The following is a 13105-nucleotide window of genomic DNA, read 5'->3' as shown; positions in this document are numbered from 1 at the left end:
CGGTGATTGCTCCAGGTCCAGCCGAGCCAGAGACTGCAAACAATTCGCCTCAGCGTCGACGCACTGGTGAGACATGCTGTGTTGTAATTGTTAGGGCTGGGTATCGGGCAGGGTTTCCAGAAGCGATTCGATTCACAAGAGCCTGAATCGATTCGATTCCGACTCCCCTCCTTTAATTCAATTTCGAGTTTACACATTTGTTTAGAAATATATTAATAATCTACTATAAAATTTGAATATAGTTATGTTAATCTGATACAGTTCACATATTGTAAAGTGCATCAGTGAAGGGGCTGCACGGTGGCGCAGTGTTTAGCGCTCTTGCCTCACAGCGAGAAGGCCCGGGTTCGAATCCCGGCTGGGACCTTTCTGTGTGGAGTTTGCATGATCTCGGGGACTCCGGCTGCCTCCCACCGTCCAAAAACATGCTCCATAGGTTAATTGGCGACTCTAAATTGCCCCTAGGTGTGAATGTGAGAGTGAATGTGTGTGTGATTGAGGCCCTGTGACAGACTGGCGACCTGTCCAGGGTGTACCCCGCCTTCGCCCATCAGCAGCCGGGATAGGCTCCGGCACCCCCGGGACCCCGAAAGTGAAGAAGCGGTCAGGAAAATGGATGGATGGATGGCATCAGTGAAATAATGATACATGGATCCTCTAAAGAAGTTCTAACAAAAAGGCTCAGATCAGTAACAATGTAAACATTGTTCTGCTTCTCCTGGAGGGTGTCTCAGTTTGGCCACTAGGTGGCAATGGCGCTATAGAAATGCACCTTATTCAAGAAAAATGTGTGTAAATAAAGATGGTAATTTAGTCAGCAATGTATTTTTTAGGTTAACCGAACGTTAGCATTAGCCGTCCTATGGGGAATTCCATTAATTATTTTTGACATTTTTTGTCTATTCTAGCTTTGAAAAGACGGTTGCAGCCTGATTGGCGGACGATGATGGAGAAGATGCAGGCCGCAGAAGAGAGACAGCTGAACAGAATGGAAGGCCTTTCTGAACGCCATTTCCAGATACTCCGTCAGGACACCATGGATGCTCAGCGTCAGGAGGCAGAAATTGCCCGGAAGCAAATAGAGCACCTGACAACATTCAATCAGTCATTCCTTGGGGTCCTTGGACAACTTGTCCAAGTGCTGGGAGGTACTCAGAATTTACCCCCACCATCTGTGGATGAACATAGAGGACACACCACAGTCTCAGCTGCAGCAGAAAGGACTGAGAGGCAGAGAGATCTGGAGGAGAGTCAACAACAAATCCAGCAGAGAATCCAGGACAGAGAGAAAGAGGTGAAGCTGCTTCAACAGGAGGTGGAGGCCATCAATCACTCTGCTGATCAAACAGTGAAGGACAGTGAGGAGATCTTCACTCAGATGATCAATCTCATCCAGAAAAGAAGCTGTGATGTGAAGCAGCAGATCAGATCCCAGCAGCAAACTGAAGTGAGTCGAGTCAAAGATCTTCAGGAGGAGCTGGAGCAGGAGATCACTGAGCTGAAGAGGAGAGACGCTGAGCTGAAGCAGCTCTCACTCACAGAGGATCACAGCCAGTTTCTGCTCAACTACCCCTCACTGCCACCACTCAGTGAGTCCACACACTCATCCAGCATCAATGTCCGTCCTCTGAGATACTTTGAGGAGGTGACAGCAGCTGTGTCAGAACTCAGAGACAAACTGCAGGAACTTCTGAGAGAAGAATGGACAAACATGGATGTTTCAATGCCAGAACCAGAACCAAAGACCAGAGCTGACTTCCTAAAATATGCATGTCATATAACAGTGGATCCAAACACAGCACACAGACAACTGTTACTGTCAGAGGAGAACAGAAAGGCGATAAAGACGGAACAACTTCAGTCTGACTCTGATCATCCAGACAGTTTTACTGAATTTCTTCAAGTTCTAAGTAAAGAGAGTCTGACTGGACGTTGTTACTGGGAGGTGGAAAAGACTGATTACATTGTTGATGTAGCAGTCGCATACAAAAACATCAGTAGATCTGGAGATGAAAGTGGGTTTGGTTTTAATGACAAATCTTGGGCATTAATTTGTTATCCAGACTGTTCTCTATTTTACCACAACAGCATAAAAACCTCCATCTCAGCTCCTGTTTCCTCCAGAGTAGGAGTGTACCTGGATCACAGAGCAGGTGTTCTGTCCTTCTACAACGTCTCTGAAAGCATGACTCTCCTCCACAGAGTCCAGACCACATTCACTCAGCCGCTCCATGCTGGACTGAGGTTTTATTCTGTTGGAGTCTCAGCAGAGTTCTGTAAACTCAAATAGTTCCTGGAAGTAATAAAATGTTTGTTTTTAGTGATTTCTCTGCTCTCCCTTATTTTGAACTAAACTTTTTACCTGCTAATATTCTGTGGAGTCGTGTTTGTCGTATATAAAGAGAGAAATGAGAAATCTGTAGAATGTGGATACGAGACATTTTTGCAGTAAAATCTGTTTTCTTGTTCTCTCTTTGAACTTTGAGTTTTGACTGTTTGAATTTAACTTTCTGACAAATGTGTTCATGATTTTGTGATGTTATGGGAACTGAAGGATGCTGCAACCCAAATGGAATCAGTGACATCACAAGGACTTTGTTCACACAGAAACGACAAGAGAAGAAACTGAAGATTGTTTTTTTTTGCAACTTTTTGGTACTTTTCACTTCAATTAAAAATGTATTCATTTCTTTGTACTTGGTAGAAAAGTTTTTCTGATCATTTGACAATAAAACATCCTGATTCTTTTGTCTTTATTCCAGAGTTTGTGTGAACTCTGACAAAAAGTATGAATAATATGATGGAAGAACTGAGGCAGTTTTCCTGGAGCTCCAGAAATGACAGAGTTCATGTTTAGAGCAGAAACATCAGTCAGAGTAGATATGACTTTCTGCAGTAAAACAGCTTCATTACAGACAAATGAGAAGTTTTCCTTAAGTTTTGATGAAAGTTTTTCTACTTCAAAGCATCAAAGGTCTGGTTTTCAATGAAAAAAGCTTGTCGGACAGAACTGTCCTTTATTCCAGCAGCTGCAGAAAACAGGAATGCTGCATCATCCTGCTCATCTGAAGAGGAGCAGGAAACAGCATTCTAATCTATTTTCTGATAAGAAGTAGGAAATATTGCTGCTTCTCTGTTTGGTTCCAGCATAAAATTCAAAATTTAATAGAGCATTAATTAAGTAGATAAGCTGTCATCTGTTTACGCCATTTCTCCTGCTATATTATTTAGGCTATAGCACTCCGATGCAGCAGGTGGCGCTGATCGATCAATCCTTGCGTTACAAGCGGCGTAAAGAAGAAGCCCTCGTGGTGTGCTAGTGTGGTTCATGCTCGGAAACTCTAAAACTACGGACATTTCATCGAGATAAATTCATTTTTGAAGTTGCTAGCGTGCACAGTCAGTAAGTATATGACCAAAAAATGTTTTCAAGTATACTTTGATATTGCAGTTGTTTTTGTTCTGGTAAAAATGAGTTATTTAGAATGTAACCTCGGTGACGTTCAGCTAGCTGAAAGTCTATAAAAAAAATAACCTTTAGTCAAAGAATAAACCATTAACCTCCACTTGTGGTGTTGTTTTATATGATTTTAACCCGCTTGCTTTAGTAGTTTTATCTGTTTGTTGAAAAACATTTTTTTTTTTAAAAACCGCTAAATCCACAACAAACTAAATTCGCTAAAAATCATAACTACTTAAAATTGACAACTAATGTTTATATGAGCTTATTTTTCCCCCCTGGTAATTCGATAAAGAGCAACATGAAGTAAAAATAAACTAAAAAGCAAGCTTAAAATATCAAGAAAGTTAAAGAAAACCCCCCAGGAAAAGTATAAACACCTTGAAAATTTTTTTAATCGTAATATATTTAAAGGATATATATATAAATATATTTTTTCCTTAAAATGATCTTGTGGACTTATTTCATGATGAATATATATGACAAAATTGCATTTCTGGGTATTCCTTTAGGTATGTTTGTGATATTTACTGTTATTTGTATTGTTTGTACAATTATCCTTAACCTTTTGCCTCATTTGCTTTTAACTTTTTATTTTACAGCTTTTATTCATTTATTTATTTTATTTACCCATCAATTTACAAATACATTTATTGTGATCTGGCAGCAAACAGTTTCCTTCTTTTGGTCTTCAGGGGTCCATGGCCTCCTACACGTGCATCAGCTGCAGAGTGGCCTTTGCCGACGGCGAGGTCCAGCGGGCGCACTACAAAACCGACTGGCACCGGTACAACCTGAAGCGAAAGGTGGCGGACATGCCGCCCGTCACCGCCGAGAACTTCCAGGAGCGAGTCCTGCAGCAGAGGGCCGCCGCCGAGCAGCAGCTGAGCGAGTCCACCGCCACAGAGGTCTGCGGCGTCTGCAACAAGAGGTTCTCCAGCGCCAACGCCCACCAGAACCACCTGCAGTCCCACAAGCACCAGCAGGCCGAGAAGCAGGCCCTGCTCGCCGCCCAGAGGAAGGTGGAGAAGATGAACGAGAAGAACCTGGAGAAGGGGCTCGGCGAGGAGAAGGTGGATCATGACACGAGGAACCAGGCGCTGCAGCAGGCCCTCAAAGAGCAGCAGAGGCCCAGTTCTGCCAAGCAGACGGGGGGCCAGACTTCACAAGGAGCCTCCAAGCAGAGAACAGAGCGAAGTGAGCAGCCGCCCAGGAGCATGTGGCTGGAGGAGCAGGTGAAGAGGAGGGAGAAGGAGGAAGGAGCACCTGCTGAAGAGGGTAAGGAGGTGACACCTTTCACTTCATTAAGGCAGATGATAGTCCTTTGAAAGGTGGTGCTGATGTGACATTTATGTGGAGACAAAAACATTTCCACATCACAGCTTTTCTTTGCTTGAAAAAATAGATCTCATCACAAATGCAAACAGCTCAGGCGATTGAGCGCATGTTTCATGGGGGGTGCAGAGGTGGAGGTCACAGCTTCAAAGATGTTCAAAGATCCATAAGTTAAATTCATTGAAGTTGTGTAAACATCCCTGGAGGAGTTTTTTATATGAAAGACTTGATGTAATATAATTCCGTCCGGACACAAACCACAACAATTAATTTCTCCTTCGTGATCAATTTTCAAACGGTTGGCACTTTCCTGAATTTAAAACGACGTCGTCAGTACTAAATCCTAGTCCTGACTGGTCAAAGTTTGACCTGGTTAAACTAGCAACAAGCAATCAATGGCTGCACGTTTTGTTCTTAGAGACACTTAAAACCGTCATGAATTTGTGTAGCCACTACAGGTGGAACAGATCATAAAACTCAACTTTTAACTTTTGGTTTGAGGGAGGAAGGAGGGGCAACTTTTATTTTAAAAAATTTTATTGAAATTACTGTTAAAGTTTCAAATTAAATGTTTCTTCCTGTTTTGGCTGCTCCTCCTCCAAAGAAGCGTTTACATTTTTAACAGCAGAAGCGTTAAAGTTCTTGTTTTTTTTAAATCTTCCAGAGGAGTGGGAGGACATGGAAGAGGAGGAGGAGGACGAGGACATGGATGAAGATGAAGAGGAGGAGGAGGAGGCGGCAGATCAGAAGGAAGGTGACTCTGCGGGTCCATCAGGCTCCGCCCCTCTGCCTGGTTCCCTCCCCGTCACTGACTGCCTGTTCTGCCCGCACCACTCCAAGTCGCTCCTGAAGAACGTGGCCCACATGACCAAAGTGCACGGCTTCTTCATCCCAGACGTGGAGTTCCTGGTGGACCTCAGGGGCCTGATCCGGTACCTGGGTGAGTTCACCTGGGCGTCAGAGCTGTGTGCATCAAAGAGTCTCAGCTTCTGCTGAAGCTTCATGTTGTTTCTCCACAGGAGAGAAAGTTGGAGCTGGGAACGTGTGTTTGTGGTGTAACGAGAAAGGCCGCTCGTTTTACTCCACGGAGGCCGTCCAGAGTCACATGACCGACAAAAGCCACTGCAAGCTCTTCACAGACGGAGACGCCGCGCTGGAGTTCGCAGACTTCTACGACTTCAGGTGATCCGGTTGAACCGATGAGCCAAACATCTCAGGGTGGAGGTGGAAGAAAGGTGGAGTAAAGTTTTAAATGTTTACGCCAACAGGAGCAGCTACCCTGACAGGAAGGAGGGAGAGGATGAGGAGATGGATGAAGAGCTGCCCGATGACAGGAACCTGGAGTGTGACGAGGACACGCTGGAGCTGACTCTCCCATCAGGTGATTCTATGACAGAGTTTGGGATTTATTTCCAGAGATGGACCTCTGAACCGTTGCTCCTCTGAGTCAGCTCTTTGTAAAACGTCTGTTGGCCGTTTAAAGAAGTTGCTGCAATATTTGAAAGTCTCTAAACTCTCCTGATGTTTGGAGATTTGACACTTCAAAGAGGAGGAGGAGCTGCTGTCGCTTTGTCGTTTTACTCAGCAGAACCCTCTGCTAAAAGCAGATGTTCACCGTCCAGGTTCTGTTAATGGTAGGGGTATCTACAGATCACATGGTCCAGAAATCGGGGTCGTAGGGGGCATCTGTAGATCCCACCCTGAGGTAACCGGAGTTTTGAGGAGTTCCACGTGTGACGAGGATTTGTGTGTTTGTGCAGGTGCAAAGGTCGGCCACCGCTCCCTGGTGAGGTACTACAAGCAGCGATTTGGGACGCAGCGAGCGCTGGTTCTGAGCCACAACACCAAGGCGGTGGGCAGAGTCCTCAAGCAGTACAAGGCGCTGGGCTGGGGAGGAGACGCAGGTGAGGCAGAAACCAACGAATCGAGCAGCTTTTTTATCTGTTAGCTTCAGGCTAACCTTCAATAGAAATTCCCATAGATGTGCTCACAGAATTAGCACACTGCAGCGGAAGTTGGGCGTGTGAGCGCTGTGACTGCATTCACCACAGCTTCACTTTGTTCTCTGTGTTCAAAACTTCACAAAGATGGAGGTTAATGTTGATGAGAGCAATACCTGAACTCAATCTGATGGACTGATGGAGACACAAGAATGTTAACACTGAAGCTAATGGGTTACAATACTGAATGTTTTTGTGTCTGACACTATTAAAACAAATAAAAACAATTGTTCTGGTTTCTCTATTATTTCAGGCAGCAGCTCGACACTTCAGAGGCAGAGAGACATGCAGTTCGTCCAGAGGATGAAGTCCAGGTGGATGCTGAAGATGGGGATGAGCAACAACGCCAACAAGCAGAAGCACTTCAGAGCCCAAGTCATGTTCTAGAACGCTTCTGGAGGTGAAGGCGACCCGGGTGGGACGCATCAGGACTCTGATAACCTGCCAGACGCTGGGTTGGAAGTCCTTCACTGAAAGAGTCTGACAAACTTTTTGATTTACCATCGCCGTTTATTTAATCTGTGGAGAAGATATTTTTCTGAAGGCCACAGCTCGACTTGTGTTTGTCACAAACCTCACACAAACATCTCCTTTCACATTGATTCATCAACATCAACCATAACCTGAATAAACTATATTTTGCTGAATAAATAAAATAGTTTCAGGAAGAATCCGCTAAACTTCAAAAGCTAGTCACCTGCTGAGGAGAGGGCGGAGCCTGGAGGACACCGTAACCTTCAAGTGGAGGTTCAGGTCTCTGCTCATAAGTGATAATGGTTCTTTAGAGTGCTCAGGTCCAAGTCCCTAACCCTGGTCTGACTTCAATAGAGCTGTATATCAACTTAAATGATGAATAGATTTATATTCCTGTGATCAACCAGATCGATCTGTCTGAGGTAAAGTGTTAGTCGATTCCACCCCCACCATTATACAATCCTTTCAAAATAAAATAATCGATTATATTGAAATTGGGAAATAGCATTTGGACTGACCGTGGGATGAACTTTAAGAAACTAAAATGTGAATGGGTTTGACATTAATTCTTGTTTTCTTGTTTGTACACATTTAAATTACACTTTATCTTGCAAGAAATAAAAGGAATCTGGTAACTTCACCTGCACTGTTCATTACCAGGTACAGGGGGCGATCAAAGGTTTGGGCACCCCAGATAAAATGTTATATTATTGTTCATGAAAAACCCAAAGAGAGATGGAAAAATCTTCTTTAAAAAAATGTTCATTTCCATCATTTACCTTTTCAGAAAATAAAATAATGTGTGCAAAAGTTTGGGCACCTGCAGACCCCCTACCTCCCTTGAGGTGGCTTCATTTGGAGAAGCCATCCTCCTTTCACAGATGGCATCAGGTTAGTGCCCAAAATTTGCTGAAAGCCATTCTTTACTGGTGGAACATTTCCTGCAATACAAGCCCAAAGCATGATTGGTCCACCCCCATGCTTAACAGAGGTTCTTCTCATTAAATCACTCTCTTCTCTGAAAGTATCTTTGCTCATTGTGGCCAAAAAGTTCCATTTGAACCTCGTCGGTCCACAGAACTTGTCTCCAAAAGGCCTCAGGCTTGTTGATCTGTTCATTTGTGAACTTCAAACGTTGAATTTTGTGGTGAGGACGTAAAAGAGGTTTTCATGAAGATCGTATTTGTACAAGTATCTCTTGACAGTAGAACAGGGTAGCACAGCTCCAGAGTCTGCAGGTTTCTGGAAGGATCCTGCAGTCAGACGTGGGTTCTGACTTGCTTTTCTCACAATCCTGTGAGCTGCTCTGTCTGAGATGTTTCTTGGTCTTCCAGATCTTGCTTTGACTTCCACTCTTCCTGTTGACTGATATTTTTAATGACATTCTGAACAGAGGATCTGAAAACACTTTGCTGTCTTCTTACAGCCTTCTCCTGCTTTGTGGCTATCAACTATTTTCAGTTTCAGGGTTCTAAATAACTGCTTGGAAGAACCCATAATGCTGGTGGTTGGAGCTCAATCATCGATTGGACTCAGGTTATTTAGAATAGTTGAGATTAAAATCACCTGTTTTTGCAAATGATGCAGGGTGCCCAAACTTTTGCACATGCTATTATTTTGGTTTCTGTTAAGTGATGGAAATAAAGACTTTATTTTCTTTACATGTTAAAAGAGTGTCTCATTTATAATCTGATACCTTTAGAGGATCGTTCCACCTTTCCTTGGCTTCTTTCTGCACAATAATCTACCATTTTACCTGGGGTGCCCAAACGTTTGATCCTGCTATGTTTATCTCTAAATCCCTCTGGTTGAAGTTTGTCTAAAGATATTCCAGATCTAGTGAATCGGATCGTTCAAAATGAAGCGATATCGACTATGAATCGGATCGGAAACCACTAATTACGAATTGTTAAAATGAATCATTACCACTAGTGTTCATGGGTCTTCCCTCCAGAGCTTTTAGTCCAGCTGGTTTCCTCTGAGTGACTGAACACACCTGATCCTGGAGATCAGGATCTGATCGCTGTGATTAGATCCTGAATCAGCCAACATCCTGATGAGCGTTTGTCATCTGACGTCGACGCTGGAAACTCCTCCTCCATCACTTTAGCTCATATGAAAATCTTTGTTTTTATCTCTTTTTTTCCCTCTAAAATTCAATGATTGTGCTCACATCCTAAACCTGCTGTAAAAGAAACATTTATTTAACATCATTGTTTTGGTAGTCTCTGTCCTTTATGTTGCTGTGTTGTGTAACTCTGGTGTTCTTGTTCTCGTCTGATGAACGCCGGTCTCAGTGAGTCTGACTCAAGGTGATGTCATGGAAAGCTGATGGTGCTCGTACAGGAAGCCAATCCACCACAACGCCACATTAGTGAGCTCTGTTACTCCCATTTGTTTGTGGTCCTCCACTTTATCTTTGGCAGCCTCTCCACTTCCTGTTTGGAGGCCGAGAAGAGTGTTTGCGGCGCGATGGTTTCAGAGGTTTAGGGCACGCCGCTGTTGGATGGCGTCAACAGGAAGAGCGGAGCAGGAGGGGCCGCGCAGACAGGCCGACGGCGAGGAGACTAATTGATCAGGACGAGGGATGGCTGAGAAGCATTAGCGCTGTGGAAGTCACGCAGGAGGCGGAGTGATGCTGGAGTCTGGGGTTGGTCCTCCTGGATCTGAGCTGATGGACTGTCCTCACCCAGACTTTCATTTAATCTTTCTGCTCATTCATGAAGTCCACTGCCACAAACTCAGAAACAGCAACATTTGCACTCACCTAATACCTGGTAAAAAGGATTATTACATAGTGAGCAACCAAAGAAATGTTGACATTGCAGAGGGGGAAACTGTTAAAATCACTTATGAAGCTCACAGAAGTATATTTCAAACTTCACTAACGAAACCAAAACAAACATGTCGAGAATGTAAGAGCCTTTCAGGGTCCAGCTGATTGATTTTGGTTTGGCTGAAAAAATGAGTCACATCCAAACTGGAACTGGAATGCACATTTATTTTAGGGCACCTGAAGTCATGCTGGGTCTGCTCTCAGATGAACATCTGGCCGTGTGGACATCTGGCTACGTTCTGGCCTTGCTGTACTCGGGGATTCACATCCATCCACAGAACTCGGAGTACAACATCATCAGAGCCTTGGAGAAGGTACAAGGAATGCCGGACAATGAACTCTTAGAGCGGGGGTTGTTCACCAGCAGGTTCTTCACTCAGACTGAGGAGAACTCTAAAGTTGGAAGCTGGATACATCAGAACAGCAGTCCAAAAAAAGAGGGGAACAGGTCGAAGACCAACTGGACTCTGTGCCCTTCAATGACCTCAAAGATGTGTACTATGATGAGACAAGGAGGAATGAAGTGGATGGGTCAAGACGCACCACCTCCTCGTGATGTGGGATGGCCTTCGCTGCAGGCGTGTTGTTGAGAGCCTCAAACTGTTCAAAATATGTATTGATCTTATAGCCCATGACAGATTTAATTCCCTGCCACAGTCTCCTGCTGTTTCTGTGGTCTTGAAAATCCTCTTGGATTTGTATCCATCAATAATTCCATGGTGTCTATGAAACCTGATGTTCTATTTACACGTAGTAGCAGAAGGTTGTGTTGATTATCAATCCTCATCGATTAGAAATGACGTATTTTTCACTGATTTTGACATGAGCGCTGTCATCTTGCGTGTGTGTGAAGGTGTTTGGAACCAGCAGATATGTCTGTAACATTTAAGCATGTGTGGACAGAAATCCCTTTTACTCCACCACAATAATTGTAAAATGACTTTAGGTACTCTGTGGAATAGCAGTTTCTAAAGAAAATATATGTGAGCCTCAAATGTTGTTAGGGTGCTCCATGTACTTAGATATGTGACTAAAATTTTTGAGTCTTCTGGATAGCGCTCATCTTTATGTCACTGGAAAGGAATTAAAGAGACCTTTCCAGTGGTATCAAGATCCTCCGGATAGGTCAAAGAATAACAAAAAATAAGAAATTCATGGCATCTTAAGTGATCACATGTAGGGTGTAATTTTACTCCTGAATAAACAGCAAACAATTACATTTTTATGACTTGAAACAACGATGAGAGTGTTCAAAGTGTCATAACTTTCTTTACTTGTCCAATCCTAGAAAGGAAAGTATCATTGAAAGCTAGTCAAGAGAACTATAATAATTAAATCACCAATTTGATATAAAATTGATATCTATTTCCATATTATCAAATAATAACCCATCTGTCTGCTCCTGTCTATAGACATTAGTTGTGACCAATCAGCTTGCTAAAAACCGGTCATGTGACATCATGTTCACTGCTTTGACACAGAGACTTGCGAATGAGAAAACAGTACCTGCCAAGTGTTATTTTCTAATGGAATTTATAGGAGATGAAGAATACAACAACAAAAATGATTTAGTGGCATAATTAGACATACTAACTTTCCTTAAAAAGCTGATGAGCGGTTTTGTGAACCGCAATTTTGGTCTGGAAAATTTCCTAACTTGTACTACATGGATTGAATATATTCCATACAAGGATAAAGAGAAAAATGTGAGAAAGGTAAAAAAGGTAAATATTGAACTTAAATCAACCAGGAGGGTGATTTATACTGGGTGCATTTTGAGCAGAATTAGTTTGAGGTGAGAACTTCTCTGTCACAGAGGATTTTGTCAATGTTCACTTAAAAATTGGGGTGGCAAAACTTTTTGCTGGGGTAGCAACTGCCCCTCGTTGCCACCCTGTAGCTCCACCCCTGTAACCATTGTAAAGTGGACAAGTCATTTTTAGGGCAGAGACAACTTTCTAATCAAACTTCCCTCCGTATGATGCTGATTGGGTCTAAAGAAGGACTTAAAAAAAAAGGTTTCTATTTGAAAATTCTAACTTAGATTTTAAAAATCAAAATTAAGTTTTTTTTTATGTTTTTAGCATGTTATTGTGTGTTTTTCTAATAATGGAGAACATATGAAAAAAAATTAAGTTTAATTTTGAATTTCTGAAATTTTCTTTTTTCAAATTGTTGTGAATCAGAAGCAGACGAAAAAATGACATTTAAAAAAGTTTGTAGTTGTGACGTTGAAGCTGCAACCATTAGGCAACAATTTCTTACAGACAAATATATCGATGAACGTCCTTTTCCGCTGTGACAGACTGGCGACCTGTCCAGGGTGGACCCGGTCTTCGCCCATCAGTAGCCGGGATAGGCTCCGGCACCCCCACGACCCCGAAAGGGACAAAGCGGTCAAGAAGATGGATGGATGGATGGATGAACGTCCTTTTCCCTGTCTAAGCTGGAATCTGGATCAAGACTGTACGGTTATTGGACAATTCCAAAATTGCTCGCCATTTTTGTTGCACCAGTAATCCACCAACAGTCCTAACCATAACTCAGTGGCATATTTCTAATAAATGACTGCAGCTCTGCAGAAACTATGTCCTAGAAAACGACACAGGTTTTTTGATTTTGCTTAAAAATGGCATAAAAATTAAAAGACCAATGGGAACGCTTTTACAATAGATCAATAGATGATCTAAGGGGGACTTTGAAAGCCAAAAAAAAACAAAAAAAAAACACCTAAATCAAACACCAGCACAATGAAATCTTGCCTTTAGATGTAAAAAACGACTTACAGAAATTTGATTGTAAATCTCAAAATGAATGTTAGAAGCTGAGAAATGTTCAGAAATGAATTAAACTTCTTTATCTTTAAACCAGATTAAACTCCAGTCCCTTTTATAAAGTGTTGCATTTTAGTGAAAATAATTATTTAAAACAAACACAAACCTTAAAAAATACAAGTAAATTAAAGTTTAAATTAAAAATGTCAATTAGAAAGTTCAAACT

At 42.5% G+C, this 13105-nt stretch overlaps 3 protein-coding genes across 3 annotated transcripts in view; 2 read left to right on the top strand and 1 right to left on the bottom strand.

The window, feature by feature from the left end:
• LOC112144294 (tripartite motif-containing protein 16) overlaps positions 1 to 2756 on the top strand; it is a 23760-nt gene extending 21004 nt beyond the window's left edge. Inside the window, exon 2 of the mRNA XM_024268778.2 lies at positions 1712 to 2756. Coding sequence (XP_024124546.1) covers positions 1712 to 2290 — 579 coding nt within the window. The 3' untranslated portion in view covers positions 2291 to 2756. The remainder of the gene's footprint in view (positions 1 to 1711) is intronic.
• The window catches only part of LOC112144307 (tripartite motif-containing protein 16-like), a gene marked incomplete in the record, with an annotated part of 1074856 nt that overhangs the window by 756379 nt on the left and 305372 nt on the right, over positions 1 to 13105 (bottom strand).
• On the top strand, positions 3249 to 7909 carry znf622 (zinc finger protein 622). Its single transcript, XM_024268815.2, has 7 exons — positions 3249 to 3403; positions 4156 to 4738; positions 5460 to 5735; positions 5815 to 5977; positions 6064 to 6176; positions 6556 to 6699; positions 7049 to 7909. The coding sequence occupies exons 2-7, from the start codon at positions 4162 to 4164 to the stop codon at positions 7180 to 7182; spliced, it is 1407 nt and encodes a 468-aa protein (XP_024124583.1). The 5' UTR covers positions 3249 to 3403; positions 4156 to 4161; the 3' UTR covers positions 7183 to 7909.

The sequence above is a fragment of the Oryzias melastigma genome, linkage group LG17 (genome assembly GCF_002922805.2).
Source record: "Oryzias melastigma strain HK-1 linkage group LG17, ASM292280v2, whole genome shotgun sequence".
In the NCBI taxonomy this organism is placed as follows: Eukaryota; Metazoa; Chordata; class Actinopteri; order Beloniformes; family Adrianichthyidae; genus Oryzias; species Oryzias melastigma.
The sequence above is the reverse complement of the archived record's forward strand: the minus strand, read 5'-3'. Positions and strand labels throughout refer to the sequence as shown.

Coding starts and splice junctions, on each gene's coding strand:
- znf622 (XM_024268815.2), top strand. CDS start 4,162: ATGGCCTCCTACACGTGCATCAGCTGCAGAGTGGCCTTTGCCGACGGC. Junction 4,739..5,459: donor AGGAGCACCTGCTGAAGAGG/GTAAGGAGGTGA, acceptor TAAATCTTCCAG/AGGAGTGGGAGGACATGGAA. Junction 6,700..7,048: donor GGGCTGGGGAGGAGACGCAG/GTGAGGCAGAAA, acceptor CTATTATTTCAG/GCAGCAGCTCGACACTTCAG.